We start from the raw sequence: 15,243 nt of genomic DNA on the forward strand, positions 1-15,243 counted from the left end.
TGGGAGAATGTTAGATTGTGAGTATGAAGCATGTTTGAGGATTAGCTATAATATTGGATGAATTCTTGTATGGAAAAGTCTTGGTAAGGTGTTCGGATAAATCCTATTTCTTGTAGGATTATAAGTGCTTCTAGTGTTCCTTTGGGAAAAAGATTTGGATTCTGCACTGATTGATCTTGTACACTCATTGTGTGAAAAGGTTTTGTTTTAGAGTTCCACTTTAATCTAATAGGAGAATGAGTTGGATTAATGCTATATATAACCCCGATCACTGCTCTTACAAAGATCACGACTCATCTTGTATTGAATACCTATTATTCAAAGAGCTCTCTAGTTTTGCTAAAGAGGAGAATATTGTTTGGTTGTGAAGCTGCTATGGCTTCTTCGAATTCAAGTTCTGCAGGTATGTTTTCCACTGATTTTATATTCAAGTTTATAGTTTTGTCATTCAGTTTGATTGTTGGAGTATTGGTGATTTACTGGCATATCAATGATATGTGATATAGTTCTTACATATTGGCACTCCAAATTGTATATATATTGTAACATAATATAAACTAGTAAGTTTATCAATTCTTTATCAATAATATGTTATTAATGTGGTTCTTAAAGTCGCTTTTGTTACTGAATGTGCATAGAGGTGATAGAGAAGTATGCTGAAGCAACATCTGAGCAGGTTGTGGACATTGGGAAGAAGTTGGCAGAAAGTCTAGGGGTGGCCAACACTGATTTCCACAAGGGATGGCCTTGCCAATTCATGACGAACAAATACAACTTCTCTCCTGCATCAATGGGGTCCCTTGGTCTACAAGAACAAACAGATTCTGGATTTCTAACAATTCTTCAAAAAGATGAAGATGTTGGTGGTCTGGAAGTGATGAACAAATCAGGTGCCTTTGTGCCTGTTCATCCTTGCCCTGGCACTCTCTTTATCAATCTTGGGGACTTCGCTTAGGTATTACGTCGATACTTTATTTATGTCATATCAAGACTATCTTGAACTATTTGCTATAAATACATCAGGAATATATCGACGTGGCTGTTTGATACAGTAATATTGCTATTAGATAACACCGTGTTGTTGATATTTTTATACCAAGGTTTGGAGCAATGGGAGGCTGCACAATGTGAGGCATAAAGTAAAATGCTCGGAGGCTAGTATTCGAGTTTCGATCACCACATTTCTCAGCGGACCAAAAGAGGAAGCAATAGAAGCTCCGCTGGAACTGGTAGATTCGGACCACCCTCGTCTCTACGTCCCTTTTGTTTACGACAATTATAGAGTTAGCAAGTTCAAACTGCTCGAAAAATTACAGGCTGATAAAGCCCTTGCACTCTTACGCATCCCTTCCTAATTTGGTGATATGTGTGTGGCAAAGTTTAGCTGCCATATATGATATATCGTTATCCCCTTTAGAGCATCTCAGTGGAGATGTCAAAACGTCAACAACATATGCTTAATTTGTATTTGATAGCTGAGTTGACATTGAAATAACATCTTTAAATTTTTGTTCTTCAGTTGAGACGTTAACTTCTAATTTCTTTGTTCCAGTGGGACCTCTATATATATAAAATATGTTACATTTAATTTTTGGGGAGACTCAGACCAATGAAAAATAAATAAGTTGCTTTGGAAGTAGTGGAGATATTTTAAGGGGTGTGATATTCACACACCTCATTTTACTTCTCATACACATTTTTAATTTTCGACCATTGGATCAGATGAATTGAAGAATATCAAAGGACATAAATTATCAAAAGGTGTGCTAGAAATAAAATTGGATATGTGCATAGCACACCCCTATTTTCAAAGTTATAATGAAGGGACTTGGATTCTCTGCCCTCCCATTTCAGTGCCCTCCCCGTGCCCTCCTGTTTTGTGTGGTCACGGTTAATCCATGCTAACATTTTATATTGTTTTTTATAAAAATAATAAGACAAAAAAAATAGTAATATAAAATATTGACGTGGCTTAACTGTGACCACACAAACAGGAGGGCACGGGGAGGACACCGAATTGGGAGGGCAGAGAATCCAAGTCCATAATGAAGGATTTGAAGCTAGCAACTTAATGTCAAACTCCACCTCAGCTTAATCAGATCAGTTGGAGAGACATATACTGTAAAAAACTAATGTTAGAGCCTCCACTTTGAAATTGAAGTTTCGATTGGAGATGCTCTTATCATAAATACATAAAATAAATGTAAATCGAATCGCTTCTGTAAGACACATTGAAGAGGTGGAGAAGTACGGAATGAATGGTGAGTGGTGCTGCAGAGGAATAACACGGTGCAGAGAAATGAAGCGATGCTGCAAAGAAATCTCCCTAGCATGCCACGTGTGCAAAACTTTTCTCCATATACACGTATGCATATAGGGCAATTTAGGGATTTCACTGTAGAAGCACAAAAAGTAAAAACACAGAAACACTAAAAGTCAGGGCAAAAACGTCAAAACACTATTGCTTATGAATAGTGTTTTCTCTTTCTACTTTAGTATATATAAATTTATAATTTTCTTTGGACATGTTCCATTATCCAGTTTAATATTTTTTTTTCTACCTTTTCTCATTGCATATTAATTCTACTAAACATTTTATAGTATTAGTGGATTTGACGTCAGTATCAAAATGTTTGTCACATTATGTAGTACTAAAATATGGTATGACGAACATTATTGATATTTAACACGTAAAATTCTCATCTAATCTGAGAAAATGAAAAGAGAATGATATTGGTACTCCAAATTGTATATATATTTGTTTGGACTAGAATTTACACCATCGGCCCAAGCGATTGAGGTCGTTGAGTGAGCATGGTTCTTGACCGTCGGATAAGCAAGTTAAGATATGTTATTGTTAAGAAATAATATTATAGGTTTTAATCATAATAGTTATCTTTATCTCTGTTTTCTTGTACAAAATAAGTGGGATTCTCATTATCATTAATGGGAAGCAGTAACAACAGAGTTTAGATTAACTTGGATCTGATATCATCTAAAGAAATTAGTAGTCACGGATATGATGGCATAGGAAACCTAGGTAGACTAGGCTTTTTGTTTTACTTGGTGATGGATGTGGCAGAAGGTTAGCCATGCCGTGGGAAAGGCTATCAGATATATATTTGGTGGTTGCCGTACATTTTGGCAGTCTACATGCCATGGGAAAGGTGCAAACTATATATATTTGGTGGTTGTCGTACATTTTGGTAGTTTACATGCCATGGGAAAGGTGCAAACTATATATATATATAATTGGTGGTGGTTTAGGTGAAGGTTATCCAAACAACGTGATCTTGGGATTTGATGTGATAAGGCTAAGCACAAGGATTGAATTGGGTTGCATTTTTGGCTAAGTTCAGAGTCTTGGGAATGGTAAGGCTTATCTGACGCAATTAGTGGAAGAGTTCTAATACATGACAGAAGCCTATATCAGCTTATCAACCAACGCGCACATGTCCCTATAAATATAGAGGTGGTGACAACGGAAAAATGACCGACAACTCAACACACAAACTGCCTTGCGCAAACCCTCGCTCTACGCGAAACCTCTCAAACATCTTGAGATTTTTTATTTTCTTTTTCGCTAACACATCCTCAGTTTGGATAAACAGCACTGTGAAGGCAACCGGCGAACATTTTCAATTTGGATAAACAACACTGTTGCCGTATAATCAGCCGACCGCGGAGCACCTTCAGTTTGAATAAACAGCACTGCGTCGAGGCTAACTGGTTATCTATCTAAGTCTCGGTTGAGAAGGATTTCGAATCCTTATTGGCAGAGATAATCTCATTAGCCTTTTCGGCGAAGTGAGGTATTACAAGTTATTACATTCGGCACATTGAAAGCCGAATTTGATATTGAACTTTGCAGAACTAGTAGCCTTGTCTTCAGGCTCTAGAACCTGAAGGCCGAGAGTATTCCTTCCTTGGCTGCAGTCACGAGATTCAGAAGTCAGCAGCGCACCCAACGCAATATCAACAAGTTTTACTCCTCGACCTAGCTTGGCCAACGAGTTGGTACGCCCCGCAAACAACTGAAGGACGTAGTTAGCTTATTAGTTACTCGGCATGCGCACCACATAGGCTTAATAGATTTTAGGGCCAACAATATTGTAACTTTAGTGCGGTCTTCGAAAGAGGAGTGATAAATTTACTAAGGGCTATAGTCATAATGATCCTCTAGAATAACTAGTTAATTCAAAACATTATGCATGTAGGATGTAGCAATGTAGTGGCTAGTGGATGGAAATTGGAAAACTCCCAAACCACATCATGGTAGCGAACCATTATTGTGTTAAATCGGCCGCATACAATCAGAGTAGGATTTTCTTCCCTCTTTTTTTTCTTTTCTCTTCTTTTTTCTTCTATTGGAACGATGATAATTAAGTCAGGTCAATATTTTATATTAATTTTTTTTACAGAAAAGAAAGACAAAATAAAAAGTATAAAATGAAGGGGGGAAAGAGAAGGGAAATAAGAGGAGAAAATCTTACTCGCATACCACCTCCCTAGTACAGTTGGGACCACGAGTAGGCCCGACGCATACAAAAATACAGACAACATCCAAGTTTTTATACGTGTGGCCGCACAACGGTCGGAGGAATTTTCTTCCCGACCCCTTACTTAATCTTGCCTTAATTAGCCAGATACAAATAAGTTTTTAGAGACGTTGCGTAACATTTATCTCTATATCTGAAATCTCGAGTTCGATTCCTTCACCCTATCGCTTGTATAAAAGGAGGAGAAATCAAAACAAACCCAAAATTCAGAAATGGGAGATGTACAGGAAAATGAGGGAAGCATCAGAGACATGGGGATGCTTCAGGCTTGTGAACCACATGATCTCACCGGCTCTGATGTCGGAGATGAAATCAGTGGTCTGATCTTTGCTGGACCTGCCCATGGAGATCAAGAAGCAGAACAAGGATGTCATAGCGGGCAGTGGATACATGGCTCCCAGCAACGTCAACCCTCTCAATGAAGCTTTGGGGCTATATGACTTGGGATCGCATCAGGCTGTCGACAGCTTTTCCTCTCAGTTGGATGCTTCTTCCCACCAGATGTTAGCTTTATTAGTAGTTTTGATCACGTTTTTGGTTGAGAGAAACAAGAAAAACACAAACTAAATAATCTTCGTTATCATATCATCGTTGTGTTGTCGTTATGTCATTGTTGTATTCTGTCATCGATATATGATCAGTATTTCATGGTTACTAAAAAATGATCATTTATGCAAAACAAATGTCAAAAATTTCGACACTTGTGTCAAATTATAATTTGTCTTAAAGCGAAATGCAGTAGATTGATGTAGCACTGTAACATACTGTCAAATATGATGGCTTCATCTAGAACATTTAAATGTAACCATTAATTTGAGCAATGTATTGCGTACGTCGATGAGCAGAAAGGTGATAGAGAGGTATGCTCAAGCAGTGTATAAGCGGATTGTGGATATTGGCCAAAAGTTGTAGAGAATCTAGGGTTGGCTGATAGTGATTATCTCGAAGGATGGTCCTGCCAGTTTAGAATAAACAAGTACAACCTCACTCCTGAATCAGTTGGATCCTCTGGTGTACAATTACACACAGACTCAGGATTTCTAACCATTCTTCAAGACGATGAAAATGTCGGTGGGTTGGAAGAGATGGACAAATCCGGTGCCTTCGTAGACATTGATCCTTGCCTAGGCACTCTCCTCGTCAATCTCCGAGATGTTGCTCAGGTACTTTATTGTCTATTTAGTGTCTCTTCAGCTCTACATTTTTTATTAATAATTTGTAACAAGTTTCGTTTATGCATATTCGCTTATGTTGTATTTTGTATCAAGGCATGGAACAATGGGAGGCTGTGCAATGTGAAGCATAGAGTACAAGGCAGGGAGGCAACGGTTCGAGTCTGGATCGCTACATTCCTCTCGGGACCGAAGCAGGAAGTAGTAGTACTGGAAGCTCCGCCGGAGTTTGTGGATTCGGAGCACCCTCGACTTTATGTCCCTTTTACTTGTGAAGATTATAGAAAGCTCAGACTGTCCACAAAACTGCAAGCTGGCGAAGCAGTTGCATTCGTACGCACCCCCTCCTAATTTGGCGGCTATGTGGCACAAGAAGGAAGTGAGCCTATTGACAATTGCTATATTAATTTCCAGATCATATTATATATTCAAATAAGTGAATTAATGTTACAAATTGTTGCCTAATTGAACTGGTTAAACCACAACTTTACAATTTGTTAGAAGCATTGGGATTGCTCGTTGAAAGAACAATGGTGACATGGTTTGGATCTTAGCGTGATCAATCAACCAAACAATTTGGTTTTGAATGCGGGTCGTACCTGTATTGAGGGAAAGACCGATATCGGTTGAAATATGTTTCTTTGTGTCTACAATACTTATTATGTAATATGACGTGATGGATATGATGGACACAATTTCTATTTGTATAATCATCTCTCCAAGACTTTGAAATTGTAAATAATTACATCCACCACAAAAGAAGATTAAGGCAATACATTAATTCGTAATTCACAAAAAAAAGTAGTGATTAGTATGCACTAATCACACAGCTTACCAAACTTAAATTGTACACTGCTATTACATGATTCATAAGGAATATAAAATTAAGATCTATACATTTAATATTAACAAAATTTACAAACTATGAAATTCCTCAAGCGAAAAACAAAGACAATTTTTTAACAAAAAAAAAGGAAAAATAAATAAAATGGGAGAATGTGGGACTGACGACAAAACAAGAATCTTAAATCAAGAAGCTGTCACTCTGTTGTCTTGTTCCTCCATTGCTATCCTTGCTGTCGTAGCGCGGGGTCCAGTCAGAAGTATCTGCCACCGATATCTCAAGGGGCCAGGACGACGTCGTACTCACCGTGTTTGCTACGCTACTCACTCCCTCAGGCATATTGCTGGAGGGCCACACGAAAGCGGGTTTAAAGGATGGGACCCAGGGCACGGGAACCGACCCGGAAATGATTTGGATAATGGTTTGGGTCTTGGGCCTCTCGCCCGCGATCGGGTGCATGCAGGCCAGCCCAAGAAGCAAAAGCCTCTCGGCTTCCTCAGCCACGTAATCATTTCCCAGCCTCTCATCGACGGCGTCCAACACGCGCCCTTCTCTGTGCAACGACCAAACCCAATCCACAATGAATTGGAACCCTCCCATTTTGGTCCACGGCCGTTGACCACACACGACTTCTAGGAGCACAGCCCCGAATCCGTAAATATCGGACTCGCACGTGGCTTTTCCCGTGTGGAAACACTCGGGGGCTATGTACCCCATTGTGCCCGGAACACCCTCGAGCTCAGCGTACGAGGTCTTCTCGTTGTCCAAGGCACGCGCGAGGCCAAAGTCCCCGAGGCGGGAGTTGAAGTTGGAGTCTAGCATTATGTTGCTAGCTTTTAGGTCTCTATGGACAACTCGTTGGTCGTACTCATTGTGGAGGTAATGTAGGGCGGAAGCTACTCCGGCAACGATTTTGTACCTCTCGCTCCAACCTAGGGTTGCATTTTCCGTCTCGCCAAACAGGTGGTTGTCCAAGCTGCCGTTGGGCATGAACTCGTAGACTATGAGTAGCATTCCATTTTTGTGGCACCATCCTGCATATTTGTAACATACTTGTTAAAATATAACAAGTCGTACCAAAGTTTGACCATATCAAACAAAGAGAGCAATACATTTGGCCATTACATATTTTGATTAGTGTAATCTACTATTTTAATTACTTTAAATATCGAACACGACATCTGAAATAACTTATTAAAAAAAAGAAAGATATGTCGATAAAGTTATCTTGTAAGACAAGACACATAATAAGGTCGCTGACTGTACATTTTATCAAAATCCAAAGATGGATTTTGTAGCACTTTTGACCTGCCAAACTATTGTTTTAGTTTTCTTTTTGTTGTTAGTTGAATGTTGACTTTTGAGAATTGGCATGCCCATGTGCTAAATACATATTCCTTGGTCCTAATTGGCATATCAGATTCCTTCGGTGGCAATCGCGGCTGCCCGTTAAAAAGAGAAATTTTTCCTTTTTCCCGTAACACAACTTGTTATTATATAAGTGATAAAAAAATTTATTTTATATTTTAAATATTTTAATACAAAAATCTCATTACTTGAATAAAAGACGTAATATATTATTATGTGTTCTGAATACATTAAAAAATCTCTTCGTTAATAGAGCAGAAAACGACGTGGCGTACAACAGCGAACATGGGCCCGCCTTTGTTCGGTGATAATTCAAACTTTATCGTAGGCTTAGGATTTATTTGTTTGACTGGATTCAAGCTGTTTCCAGGGGCCGTTAAATAAATTTATATACGCCTATTCGCCTAGGATAATTGTTAGTGAATTTATTTATTTTATATTGAACTAACCCATTAGCACACGATTGCGTGTGTGCTAATTGACTTTTTATTTATTATGTTTATGTATTAGTATTTTTTTTGTCAAATATTAGTATTAATTTTATCAAGTAACTACCCAAGTAGTAGGTGCTTTGTTTGTAATCTTCAAAATGATGTAGTTTACCATTTTACCCTTATTAATTATATTGTTTTGTTTTGAAATTCTTAATTATGGAGGGGCATTTCTTGCCATTTTGAATGTTTCCTTCTCACTTTATATATAGATAAATTATAAATTAATTTATAATTGGGTAAACCAACCAAACAAATAAATCTTATGCCTTAATTTAGTCATTGACAAAGAATAAGGCCTTAATTAAATCACTAGTGCTGTTCATGCAAGCTTCATGTTGAATATGACATGTTATCACTTATCATATTGATAATTGTTCTTACATCATTGATGATGGAAGCAAGCAAAAGTTAATACATACTTATTACGCGCAAATGCATTGTAGAGAAATAATAAGGAGACTTTATCAAAGTGCAACTACTTATGAACTCTTTATCATAATATGTTTTAACGTTAATTTATGTGCTAACATTATAAAACATTGTATAAAAAACATGAGATGTCAGCGAATTTATAAAAATCTTTTTTTTTTTTAAAGTCTCAATTTTGAAAGAGTCTCTTTAGCATTTCTCTGCTTTGTAATGCTAGTAAGTATTTATTTTCAGTTGTTAAATTTGAGTCTCATAAATAATGAGTTTAATAGTTGTTAAATTTGAGTCTCATAAATAATGAGTTTAATATTTTATTGTAAGTCGTCATTTGTACTTTTTAACGTTTAGCTGAAATGCTCTCAACGTGATCATGTCTAAATAAAATAATATTTAAGAAGAATGGTTACTTACCGAGTAATCGGACGAGATGCTTGTGCCGGAGCCGGTTGATAATGGTGAGCTCAGCCAAAAAGTCGTCCTTGCCCTTGAGATTATCCCGGGAAAATTTCTTCACCGCCACCTCCAAGTTCTCTTTTGGCAGCACACCTCTATATACCACCCCAAATCCGCCTTGCCCCAATTTGTGCTTATCGTCGAAATTGTTCGTCGCCTTCTTCAATTCCTTGAAACTAAACTCCCTCGGAGTGCCCGGAAGACTCTTGAGCGCCCCAAAAATATTCTCGTCCGACGCCGCCGCCTTCCGCCGCTTGTACAAATAATACCCCAACCCGCCCAGGCCCAACAGCAACAGCGCCACCGCGGGCACACCCACCGCCAGCCCAATCTTCAACCCCTCATTACTATTCCCACCCTTGCCACCTGGCAGAAGCTCCACCGTCAGATTCCATCTCAACACACAATTGAGCTCGATCGCGCTCCCGGTCGACGCGGCGAAACCGAAATAGGATTTCTGTTTCACTATGTCCTTGAGGTTGAGATTGGCGGTTAGGACTGGGCTTGTGGGCCTGGGCCGGATAACGAACCCGGTCTGCGGGTCCCCGTCTTGCTCGGCCATATAAACGTCTAACTGGTGCGACTCGCCGCCGTATTCGATCCAGACCATGTAAAATCGGGTACCGGAAGGTGCGATCTGGATATTCACATCCGAGAGCGAAACGGTCTTGTTGGACCGGATTGAATTGATGTTGATGCCCATGTGGTTGTCGTCCGGGTCGAAATCTTGTTTAAATGTGTCGAGCTCGACGGCGAGGAAGTGGTTGTTGGGGTCTCCATCGGTGGTGGCGTTGGTCAAACCGAGGTATTGACCGTCGCTGGCCGCCGGGAGGGTCATATCCGGCGCGATGAGGAACGCCAGGCCCTCGCCTGGGACGGCGGAGCCTTTGAGACGAAAGACGTTAATCAGGAACGACGAATTGAAAGACGCCACGTGGCTTCCGTTTGCTGCAGAATCGGGAGAATCTGAATCCAAATCTTTCCAGAGCGTGAAAGATTGGTTGTAGAAGACTCTACCTGAGCGGTTGAAGAGGGTGAAGTTTCCGGCGGAGTCCGGCGTGATCTGGAGCGCCTTGTTGCTGATCGTCGCCGGCAGGAGCACAGCGAACTTGTTGTAATACGATTGGTCGAAGGGGCCGAACTCGTTTTGAGACGTACTGAGGGTGTCAGCATCGGAGAAAGCTGCCGGCAGCAGCAGAAGCAGCAGGAGAGCCGTCGCACCGGCTGTCAGCTGCTTCAGCTTCATGTGGCAGCTGGAAGAAGAAGACGACGACGTCGTTGCAATCTCACTCATGTGAAATTGTATGAGACGATTCCAAAGGGAGAGAGATCGTATACAGCTTTAATTAACTGACTATAGTTCTTCAGCAAATGCGCATCTCTTTATTTGTTTATAATTTTCAATTTTTTATTGGTTTTTTTGTTCCTGCGAAATCGATGAGTTTTTGAACCTTCGGTTGCCGCTTCCGTGTTATAAATTTGAAATTTCCAGTTAATTAATTGACCTTTGTAATTAAAATATTAATCAATTAATTAAGAATCAATATTTTTTAAGTTATTTATCGATTTCCTCCCGAGCTTATAAAGAGTTGCTAATTTTCTCTTAATTTTTATTTTAGTCAATTACTTCTCCGAACTTTTATTTCTCCCTTAACGTTAAAATTTGGAATTTTCATCCAATTTTCTATGCATTTAAATAAAGTAATTCTATCTCAAACGTGGACAACATATTACTTTTTTCTTCTTCTCCTTCTCTTCCGCTAGTTGATTTTGTATATTTTTTATTTGAATTAGCCAGGGTGTCCAATTAGCGTTTCAAAGTATTGGCTTTGCATCCAATTTACCTAAACAAAATTACCTTTTTGCTTTCATCTAGTTGCATGTGTTATCCGCTGACCAAAATAGATGAAAAATTAGATCAAAATTTTCAAATTTTCAAAATCTAACACCATGGAGAAATTGACCTTTAATAAAAATTTAGAGAAGTAATTGACTAAATTTAAAGTTTGAAAGGAAAATTAACGGGAGCATTTTTGCTCACCATCATTTAGTGTGGTGTATGCTTACCATTCTATTTATCACCGTTAGATGAGTTTCAATTTCGAGATTCGTGTAGTGGATAGGAACAAATCTTAAAATTAAAACTCCTCTAACGGTGATAAATAAGGTGTTGAACATACATCACACTAAATAATGGTGAGCAAAAATGTACTCAAAATTAACAGCTCTATACAAATTTTAAAACAAATCGACAAATATGCCATATTTTTATATTTTTAGAGAAAGCGAGGATTAGATTCTATGTTGAACCATTTTTTAGCTTTATCTAGCAATGGGTCAGCCGCAGGCCCGCAGCGTGAGGCGCTCTTCCTTATCTAGCCACCCCATTTTTAACTTTGATGTACATGTAACATGGATAGGTTTGTCTTTTTGTTTTTTTTGTTTTCTTTCTTTTTTGTATTGTTATGGTTAATTTCAATCAAGGTTCTAAAAAACATTAGGCGTTAATCGGGCGGCGGGTTGGCCCCTAGCGCCTAGGAGGTTAGGCGAGATCTAGGCTGGCGCCTATGCAGATTTAGGTAAATTTCTTATATATTTTATGAATTAATTAAATTTACTCTATCAAATGTAAATAATTATTGACTAATATGTTATTTTTTATAGAAGAACATACATATGTGAATGTTTTATGTACATATATAATATGCTTGCCTAGGAAAAAAACAAAATATTATCTAAATAACTTATCATTTATATAACATATATATATATATATATATATATATATATATATTCCAAACTTTTAAAAATAAAAAAAGCCCACATAGTGGGTGGTTTTCATTATTAAAACCATGTCGTCCACCACACCTCTGCTCTTTCACATCACTCGTCCACCTTAGGTGGTTCTCATAATTAAAACCATCATAGTCCATGGTTTTCATAATTAAAACCATCAGTTTTTGACCTTGGATTTGAGAATATATTGGGAATATTTAGATAATATCTCTCCATTAAACACTATATGACGACCCTATCCCTATAAATACCCCATATTCTACCAAATTTCAGAGATTTTGCAACCCTAAAAAATCCCTAAACACTTTACTTTCTCATAGAAACTAACTTAGGCATCGGATATCCGTTGACCTAAACCCCCCACCTCGTGGGTGCGTGAGGCTTAGGTCTCTGATCAAAGGAGTTGATTGTTTTGTAGGTGCATTTTCGTCAAGCCTGAAGACGGCAAAAATTTGCATCGACAAATTGGTGCTTTCATTGAGAGCTGATTCAAAATACTCGAAGAAGCCTCTCGCATTTGTTTCTTGAATTTTCTATTACGTTGATTTTCTCACACGTTGTATCAATTAATTTTTCCTAGAAAATTTTCTTGATCAATCCTTGGAGAAAGGATACAATGGTAGGAAATTCAAAAACTATGACGAACAAAACCCCGTACGTGCGAGGATTTGGACCGAATAGTGGAGACGAGGACATAGCCCCACGACGGAGGTGATAGGAGCATATTTATGCGACTGAGTTAGCTTGTTCTCATGCATTTATGTTGTTATTCCTTAGTAGTTTTAGTGTTTAAAGTCATTTTTATGCAATTTCAGGTTCTAAGGACAAAGTATGCAAAAATGTGCATTTTGGAACCTTTTGGAGCAATTTTGGGCTTGGAATAAATATCACATGCTTGGAACTAAAGGAATGGACGAAATTGAAGACCTAAAGATGAGGATTCCTACTTGAAGTAGGAAAGTTAAGCCAAGGTTTCCTATTTTGGTTTGATCTTTCCTAAATCCTAAATGTCCCTAAGTTCTAGCAACATTGAAGGTTTCCAATGCATTTTAGGACACAAATTAAGGGTTCCTTGTACCATAACAAACCTTTGCCGTGCACTCTATCCATGTTTAATTCTTGCATCATTACTTCACTTTCACCTTTGAATCATTTCAACACCACTCCATTTTACCCATGCTTTGCATCATTACTTCACTTTCACCTTTGAATCATTTCAACACCACTCCATTTTACCCATGCTTTGCCTTGCACTTCCTCTATAAAAGGAAATGTGTGTAACATAAATTGAGTTCATACTTTGTTAGATCATTCACTCCCATTTTCAACACAACCTTCATCCAAACACATCCATTCATCTTCACATCCATTCCTCCATACAAACAAACCTTCAAACACTCACCAACATCTTGTGCCGTAGCAAAGGAAGGGAAGGAAAGTGCTTGGACGTGCTTGTTGTCCAACTTGGATCCTTGGAGCGTTTAGGTGTTTTCTTTCTTTTGTTTCTAATGTTTAAATTTATTTCCTTTCGTTTTGTTGTAAATATGAGTGGCTAAACCCCTATTGGCTAGGGGTGATTTCAAAGCCATGATTATGTGTGCAATATAATTTGATAAATTCCAGTTATGAACTCTTGAACCGTGAATGCGATTGGCTTAACTATTTGATTGATAACTTATTTGTATTTGTTAATTAAGGGTCGACACTTAATTGGCATGCATAAATCCGTTGCTAGAATATAAAGAAGTTTCACATAATCGTTACAAACTTATATTCACATGTAGTGAAGGTCGCTTATAAACGATCGCGTTAAGTTCAATTCCTAGCATGAGTGACATGATGTCATAGTTGCAAGTGCTTTGTCAATGCTTATGATTTTCAATAAACGTAATGATCTTTGATTGTATCTCTATTATGATGTCATGCAGGGAACTTTAGAAGAATGTTTTGTGTTGTCGAATGATGTCATCCAATCCAATAAAATAAGGAAAATCTGAGAGTTAACTAGTGATGTCACGGTTAATTTGGAGCATTGTCGTTCATAATTCAATGAAGTAGTAACTAGAAATCAAGTTATTTGTATACATGTCATGTGTGGAGAAAAAGCCTCTAGCTATCCCATCCATCATCTTATTTCTCAAATTTATTTTACAATCTGTCTAGTTTTTCATACTTGTTTGTTTGTTTCAACTTTGTCCAAAACTCAATCCCCCTTTACTTTAGTGTGTCTAATTAGTTAGAATCTGTTTTAATTTGTGTTTTTAAATGTTTTTATTCAAGTAAAAGTCAATTTTCGTCCAAAGTCATTCCTAGTGTCTAGTTTAAGTTTATTTAGTTGTTTTAAGTTGTTTTGAGTATTTTAAGTTTGCTTTGAGTCTTGTGAGTCTTGTTAAGTTTAGTTTTATGTTTTTGAGTCAGTTTAGAGGTTATTAGCAAGCCCTCCTAGTCCCCGGTCCAGAACGATCTCTACTTATACTTATACTACAGTTGTCAAAAGAGGGTTAAATTTGTGTGTTAAGTTAATTTTCGCATCAAGTTTTTGGCGCCGTTGCCAGGGATTAGCAACTTTGCTAATCCCTTATTATTTCTTTTTGTTTATTTTCATGTATTTTTGTTCCTAGTTGCTGATTTTACTTGTTTTCTTGTTTTAGGTGGTTTATGACTCGAAGTTCTCAACCTGTTCATAAGCACATCTTTGAATTTGACGACGATTTTGAACGAACTTTGAGACTAGCAAGGAATCAACAAGATCCCCAACCATCTCAACCTGCACCAGATCTTGAAGAAGATAAAGTAGAAGAGCAAGAGGAGGCCACGGCAAGGACTTTTGAAGAAGTCCAAGATATGGCAGTAGACAATCGAACAATCAAGGAGCTTTCCGCTTCGGGATTGGACAATGATCTGCCTTTATGCATTCAATATCCAAGGGCGGCCCAAAACAAGACCGACGAGTTCAAATTAAAGTCCAGTTTATTGCATCATATTCCTAAGTTCCATGGGTTATCCATGGAAGATCCTAATAAACATTTGAAGGAGTTCGAGGTTGTTTGTTCGAGCATGACCCTTGTGAATGTTGATGGGAGCATTCTGAAAATGAAGGCTTTTCCTTTTTCTCTCTTGGAAAAGGC

General features: G+C 38.1%; 2 protein-coding genes and 1 pseudogene across 2 annotated transcripts; 2 read left to right on the plus strand and 1 right to left on the minus strand.

Annotated features, from left to right (window-relative positions):
• On the plus strand, window positions 1–1,518 carry LOC126601652 (2-oxoglutarate-dependent dioxygenase DAO-like). The gene is made up of 3 exons (XM_050268393.1): window positions 1–403; window positions 639–955; window positions 1,101–1,518. Exons 1-2 carry the CDS (start codon window positions 250–252, stop codon window positions 953–955), a joined length of 471 nt encoding a protein of 156 aa, XP_050124350.1. The 5' UTR covers window positions 1–249; the 3' UTR covers window positions 1,101–1,518.
• Window positions 1,519–4,626: 3,108 nt separating this feature from the next.
• On the plus strand, window positions 4,627–6,322 carry LOC126605544 (2-oxoglutarate-dependent dioxygenase DAO-like; annotated as a pseudogene).
• A 169-nt stretch (window positions 6,323–6,491) lies between these two features.
• Window positions 6,492–10,756, minus strand: LOC126605543 (probable L-type lectin-domain containing receptor kinase S.5). The gene is made up of 2 exons (XM_050272959.1): window positions 9,278–10,756; window positions 6,492–7,609 (listed from the first exon to the last, which is right to left on the minus strand). The coding sequence occupies exons 1-2, from the start codon at window positions 10,611–10,613 to the stop codon at window positions 6,756–6,758; spliced, it is 2,190 nt and encodes a 729-aa protein (XP_050128916.1). The 5' UTR covers window positions 10,614–10,756; the 3' UTR covers window positions 6,492–6,755.
• Window positions 10,757–15,243: the final 4,487 nt, after the last annotated feature.

The sequence above is a fragment of the Malus sylvestris genome, chromosome 15 (assembly GCF_916048215.2).
Source record: "Malus sylvestris chromosome 15, drMalSylv7.2, whole genome shotgun sequence".
Classification (NCBI taxonomy): domain Eukaryota; kingdom Viridiplantae; phylum Streptophyta; class Magnoliopsida; order Rosales; family Rosaceae; genus Malus; species Malus sylvestris.

Excerpts from the sequence above, each read along its gene's own strand:
- LOC126601652 (XM_050268393.1), top strand. The coding sequence starts at position 250 with ATGCTATATATAACCCCGATCACTGCTCTTACAAAGATCACGACTCAT. Across the intron at positions 404-638 it reads TTCGAATTCAAGTTCTGCAG|AGGTGATAGAGAAGTATGCT; the intron begins GTATGTTTTCCA and ends GAATGTGCATAG.
- LOC126605543 (XM_050272959.1), bottom strand. The coding sequence starts at position 10,613 with ATGAGTGAGATTGCAACGACGTCGTCGTCTTCTTCTTCCAGCTGCCAC. Across the intron at positions 7,610-9,277 it reads GCATCTCGTCCGATTACTCG|GATGGTGCCACAAAAATGGA; the intron begins GTAAGTAACCAT and ends ACAAATATGCAG.